Source organism: Periophthalmus magnuspinnatus, chromosome 22 (genome assembly GCF_009829125.3).
Source record: "Periophthalmus magnuspinnatus isolate fPerMag1 chromosome 22, fPerMag1.2.pri, whole genome shotgun sequence".
Classification (NCBI taxonomy): Eukaryota; Metazoa; Chordata; class Actinopteri; order Gobiiformes; family Gobiidae; genus Periophthalmus; species Periophthalmus magnuspinnatus.
The window spans coordinates 20,109,043-20,115,930 of NC_047147.1; the positions used below are offsets into that span (position 1 = coordinate 20,109,043).

Here is a 6,888-nt window from a genome sequence, read left to right on the forward strand (position 1 = left end):
ACACTGCACTTCATCACTGCACAATCTGATAGAAGTTCCCCTGTCTACCTCGCTGTGATCTGACGACACGGCGCTGGTATAACCCATTATCTCTTTATTAGCCTATTTGAATGCGCACGGATTTGCGTATTAGTAATTGCCCGACCAGCGGGAGGGAGCGTAGGAGCGGACCGGGCTCTCCAGCTGTTCTCAAATGAGCTCCCCCGCAGCAAAGAGTAAAAAGAAAGACAAAAGCCATCAGCCAAAAAAGCACCGACTTCGAGGAGGAAGAAGAGATGGATGACGGAGCGAAGAGAAAGTCTAATATACTGGAAATTCAAAGTGGTGTCATTTGTTTAACATTATCTCAAGGTACTCTGCATGTGCCAAAGAGCTGCACTGGAGGAGGACCTAACTGAATTAACATGGAAGCGAGTAGCGGGCTAGCTAGCGGTGTCACCTTGAGAATAATAGCGTAGTCCATTCATGTCCAGACAGGTTTTATGTTTTGTAACTTATTATTTTGTTTGCTGGGATAGTATTGGTGGTAAATATTGATCATAGTTTTACTGTATGTGAGATTTGGATTTAAAATTTCATAAACTTGACCTGTCTGTGTCCCCATATACGAGCTAAACATGTTCAGATCAATTATAACTCTGCTTTTACTGGTCAATATTGTAATGCTGATTGATTCTTCATTACAAAAACACTGGATATGATGTCTCATTTATTTATTTTTTGTGATTTTGTCTTTTGGTTGTTAGAGAAATAGCATTTTCCTGTTATCTTGACCTGTATCATCAGAGATATAATACTCCCTACAAGAGACGCATAGCCAGACTGGACTGCTCTGAACTGGAATGGACAACACTATCACAATGTCTTGAGGGTTCATATCTCCGGGTCCTGGGTCCCACACTGATGGTCAATACACTTCTCCAGCTTTAGAACTTTAGCCTGTGGTACTGAAGTAGAATGAACTGTAGTGGCCTGACAGAAGAGAAGAGGCACGAGGCTGGAGTTCCAACACAGGAGAAGTCTCATTGAAACGACCTAGCACCCGGAGACATGGACCCACAAGACACTTATTGTACATTCCAGTCCAGTACAGTCCAGTCTGGCTAAGCTTCTGTTGTAGGGAGTATTATACTGTACCTCTGATGACGCAGATCAAGATAGCAGGTTTAAACCTACAAGGACTCTCTCTCTTTTACTGTAAGTGTGTAAGACTACCCACAGTTCATTTAAGTGGCAATTTGTGAAGAAAAGAAGAAAGAATTTGAAAAACAATCCTTCTATTGACAGTTTAAACATTCATTCATTTAAAAAAAAATAAAGGTGTTCGCATATCATTTTATTTGTCAAACCAAACAACTGTAAACTTTACAATTTACCTGTAAAGTTTACAATTGTAGGTTTGTAAGATTATTCATTTATTCATCCATTTATTCCTTCCTTCATTCATTCTTATTAATAATCCCATATTCTGACATGTGGCTGGGGTTTGGGCCCTCCGATTAAATGTGCCTCTGTGGAACATTACAATCCAACATTTGCATTAGCATATATTTGCATTTTTATATCCGTATCATGTCTTTCATTTTCCCATTCAGTTTTCTATTATTTCTTTTCCTTTGGTAAGTGTGTAGCCCAAGGTACACAGCTACTGCAATATTTATTTATTATGTATTTATTAAATTGCAGCGGCCCAAACTTATTCCTCACTTACTAATGCATTTGGAGCATCCTAATTATTCACTGCGATGAGTTTATAAGCACTTAACGGTAATGCTGACAACCGCTAGCATGCTAACTGCACACTTCCTGATTCTTGGACAATAAAATGGTGTGTAATTAGATGCAGACAGCACACAATGGATTTATTTTGACCTCAAGAGCTGCTTATACAGTATTGGGGCAAGACACATACAGGCCCTTTAACTGACACATCTGATCTGATCATGGGGTAAAATTATCGTTCTCGTTATTTGATTTTATTTACTGGTCCAATTCCTGACGCTCTCTTCTCTCTTTGTTTTGCAGCTGGCCATGAAGCACAAGTGTTAGACCACTGCCACCGGATGTACAGACGGATTTCCTCTTCCTTTTGTAGAGATTTCAATAGAATCAGCATTTGTTAAAATTGTATGGTATTAACTCCATCCACACTGAGCCAAAGGGACGAGAAAGCAACAAGTCAGCGCACGTACCCTAATGTCACTACTGCGAGCGTGCACGTGGCAACAAGGTACAGGCCATCACCATGGAGACGGTGTGGTAGCACCAAAACATACTGACCTGGTGTATTTGTGTGTATTAATATTTATAATGCCTCATCGGGCCGTTTCTTGCTATGTGGACATACTGAGGGGGACTGTCCACTAGGGGGCCCCAGAATGGAGTTTTTAAGCACATTTAAGCAACAATGACGTTACTTTTTCAATTTGACTTTTAATTAAAGACATATTATTAGCAGACACGGCGTTGGATGCTAATACTAGTATCCACTTAGCAACTCGGCTGGTGCAGGAAGATTTTGGAACACCGGGGCCAGTTCTCTGTATTTTAATCTGTAGCCGTTAGCATTAGCCCGCAAAAATCTCAAATTATGAATAATCCAAAGGGCGTCAGATGGCATCGACGCACTGACCACATTTACATGAGGTCAGAGGCTCGTTTAAAGTCAGTGTTGAGCGTGTAAACGTTTTGATGTTTTATTTTTGTGATTGAATTAGCCTGAAACTGGCATCTGAGCTAACAGCTAACCGGATGTCTGAAATTGTGTGCATCGGGTAAACATCTAGTGACTACTGGACCTCCTCTTTTACATGTGGCTGTTGAGGAGACCAGATAAATTACATAAATATAAAAATCCTAAACATTTTATATACTTTAATATGGGGCGTGGCTTCAGCATTCATTTATGTGTGTCATAGCTCCGAGTAGCAGCGGTATCTACGCTTTTAACAATAAGATGACCTCTAGAGCTGCCCAATATGAGGAAAAAAAGTGGTATTTGATAAACATATTTTTTTGTTATTTTTCAGATTTTATTATACTCTCTAGCTAATAAAAAAAAAAAAAGAAAGAGAAAAACAATTGAATACCTTCAGTTCTGCTTTTATCAATGATCAATAGAATAAATTAATATACTAAACTAAGACCAAAACAAGTCTCAATTAGGACATGGGAAGTAAAATACAACGATAAATAAAAACTGCCTTTAAAAAATGAAAACAACACATTTTGAAAAACTGGAAATTAAAGGTACAGTATGTAACTTTTTACCTGTATGATTCCATGGAATAGAAAGTTAAAACCATAGAACATTCTCTATGGAGATACAGTTGTCCCTCGCTGTATCATGGTTCACCTTCCGCGGCCTCGCTGTTTCGCTGTCTGAGAAAAGTGTATTAAGTGTGCGGTGAGGGGGTTTTACAGCCACAAAACATGTATAATAATTGTAAAAAATAAAGCTGATACTTCGTGGATTTCGCCTATTACGGGTTATTTTGAGAACGTAACCCCCACGATAAACGAGGGACCACTGTATACGTTTCTAGCCAAAGGAACATTTCCATGGAAACAAGCAGGAAGAGACCCTCCTCCAGGCCATATAAGAGTCAGGTTTGTGGAGATGCAAGCCCACTCACAGTTTCAGCTAGTTTTTCAGTGCAATAGAAACAAGTCTATTATTTATCGATCTATTTTTGGCAAAAAATGTACACACTGTGGCTTTAAGGAGAAAACAGTCATTATCGTGATTATTTATTTATTATTTTTCCAGTTTTAACAATATAATGTACTACCTTTTATGCATTTTTGAATTTAAGCAATCTGATATTTATTTCTGAGGTATATATCCATTTCTTTTGGCGTATACAGTCCCCCCCAACAGTATTTTGCATAGGGCCCCCCCCAGCGAGAAACGGCCCTGTGCTTAATGACATTCCAGTATCATGATTGCATTAATGTAATAATAACTCCACTGGACACAACCTTTAAATATTTCCTATATGATGTTTATGAATATAAAGGCTTCCATATGAAGGCTTCCATACAGTGTTACCATCTCAGACGATAAGCAAACGGAACAGTCCTTAAGAGCAGTTTACATTTGCTGGTGTGGAACGGGTCGGTTTGGGTCGGACTACGTTGCCAAAAGTGGGTCAAGTGCATATACAGGTTTTTGTGTTTTTCAGTTTATGACTTGGTTTGATGGGATTGTACTTGTGCGGAATATTTATTAAAGTTTTGGATCGGTTCAATGGCAGTTTGTGGAAAAAAATTGAAGAGAAAAGTTTAAAAAATACAGGAAGTAGCGCTGAGTTCCAGGGGCCAATTTACATTTTTTTTTACAGATTGACAATTATTATGATATATAGAGTTTGGCTGTGTCTGAATTTTCCACACTATTTCCTGCTTAGGACTAGATTTTTAGTGGTGTCTGAAGGACCAAAGAGTGTAAAAATGGTGTACTCAAAACTTCCCACAATGCACGATGAAAAGTAGTGGGCTTCGGTGGTCACTGGGCCGCTCAATGTAGACCACAATGCATTGCGAGAGTCAGGAAAACAACAGCGACAGGTCTTTAACTGGACACAACTTCTCAAGATTATGGTTGCTATTGGAAACGGTTATGAAATTGCATCTACGTATGTCATATCTGCTGCCCATTTCCAACCAGGAAGTGCAGCATAGTTAACTAAGAACAATTCAAGACTATTGCGAAGTGGTACCGACCTGTTTTTGTGTGGGGGTTAAATACATAAGTAAAATTGTATAGTTCTACTTTTGGAAAACAAGATTTGCTTCATACCTATTGCCCAGAAACCCAAACATTACTATCTCTCATTGAGCTCTGTTTCTCTGACCTACACTGCCCCCTGCTGGTGTAGTCCCACACTTCTCCAATGAAAACTGCTCTTACGCTGTGTCTCATTGTGCATTTATCAAACCTACCAAATGTTTATGGAATACTTAGGCCAACATATTTGTCTACTTGAAGAACAGTTCTGGGGATAAGCTTTTTAACTCTTATGAATGAACCAGCTTCTGCTCTGTACAAAGCTAATGGATGTTTCTAATAGTACTTTAGCAGCAGCGTTTCTCAAGCTGTGGTTCGGGCCTTCTGTGTTCTAAATCCAGTGTCACGTTTCATTATATTTGTTAAAATTTGCTGCTAGATTTCTTTTTATTTGCATTTTGATCATTTGAAGGGGTAAACACAGATGGCAAAGTGTTATATTATCTAATTACTGTACATGAATCTGGCTCATAACCATAGACTATATATCACATGTGTCAAACTCAAGGCCCACAGGCTAAATATGGCCCTCCACATCATTTTATGTGGCCCTTGACAGGGTAAATTAAAAGGTATAATGGTCTTAAAATGTCATTTCAGCAGGAGACATGCAGTTGCACAACCACATTTTTGTACATCTTTGCAAATGCATATGTAATATATGTAATTATAACTTGAATAAGTAATGAATGCAGAAACTATTAATTAACCATTTTAAAAAGTAGTTACATTTATTTTACATCCAGCGTTCATTCATTTGGTGAATCGATTTGTAGTTCAGGTCCGTGAATATGAGATTTGTCCTAAGGTAAAGCTGAACTGATTCTGCTTGCGGTCATCCTGGTGGAACATAGTCCAATGAGGTTCCTGTGGTCTTCTGTTAATTTATTTTAATAGATTAGATTTCAGACCAAGGTTTAGTTTTTCATATCTAATCGTTTTTGACTGTTTTTGACTGCTCACTAGCGGTCATCCTTACAGTGGTCACGTGATGTTGTGGTGTTCAGCTGATTAAAACGGGGTTTGGCACTGTCTTTCTACCGGGGGAGGCAGGACAAGGACTTCACTCTCATGCACTGAAGAAGTCAGACTGCAGATGGCGCTGTGGTATTGCCTCCACCAGTAGGAAAACTGCCAAAACCTGTTAAAATCAGCTGATACATCAAAGCAAACGAACTAAACCTTGGTCTGGAAAAATAATCTGGTGGAACATCTTTACAGACACAAAAACAATGCTCGTTTCTGTGTACGTTTGGTCTCAAAAAATGATCTTTTCGGAAGACCTAATAAACTTCATTGGGCTATAACAAAAATTCCTCTTGCTGGTTATTATCACATTAAATCAAAAACAGCCCAATACAGACTTTCCAACGTGAGCGTGCGACCCACAGCTTGAGAAACGGTGCTTTTTCTGTGTACGTAAAGTAACTGTGTCCTGTTTAAAGGGGAGGTTTCATAAAATCCACCTGGCTGTATTAATATTTTTGAAAGTACTGAGTTTTGTGCTTTTTGTATAATTTGAATTAAAATGGTAATGGTATATACTGGGCTATAGACTCACATAGCAGCACCAATGGCTTTATTTCTCACAATGTAGATGTCCACGGAGATGTGAAAATTATTTTATATTTTGAAATTCACTTTTTTAATTCACAAAATGTTAAAATGCACTGATGTGTTGATTTCACAGTGTAATCAAAGCGTGCGTTTATTTCTCTAACACTTTGGATGTTTTTGTTTTAATAAAATCTGTTACAAAATGTGTGTTGTGTATTTATTATTACTGTGTAGTAGTAGTAGTAGTAGTAGTAGTAGTAGTAGTAGTAGTAGTAGTAGTAGTAGTAGTAGTAGTAGTAGTAGTAGTAGTAGTAGTAGTAGTAGTAGTAGTAGTAGTAGTAGTAGTAGTAGTAGTAGTAGTAGTAGTAGTAGTAGTAGTAGTAGTACGTGTGCATGGTGACGGGGGACATCATCACTTCATCATCATCACCACTTGCAGCATTAATGTTTCATTTATTATTTATTCCCAAACAATTCTAGAGCCAATTAAATGAATTATTTTTGCACGCTGCTAAGAAAAAGTTGAATAAAGGACACGTAGC

The 6,888-nt window shown here is 38.2% G+C and overlaps 1 protein-coding gene across 2 annotated transcripts in view; it reads left to right on the top strand.

Annotated features, from left to right (window-relative positions):
• The window catches only part of stxbp6 (syntaxin binding protein 6 (amisyn)), a 104,658-nt gene extending 98,109 nt beyond the window's left edge, over nt 1–6,549 (top strand). For both annotated transcript variants that reach the window (XM_033988698.2, XM_055230991.1), the window contains one exon: nt 2,026–6,549. In XM_033988698.2, the coding sequence (XP_033844589.1) occupies nt 2,026–2,049 (24 nt within the window). In that variant the 3' untranslated portion in view covers nt 2,050–6,549. The remainder of the gene's footprint in view (nt 1–2,025) is intronic.
• The last annotated feature ends 339 nt before the right edge of the window (nt 6,550–6,888 follow it).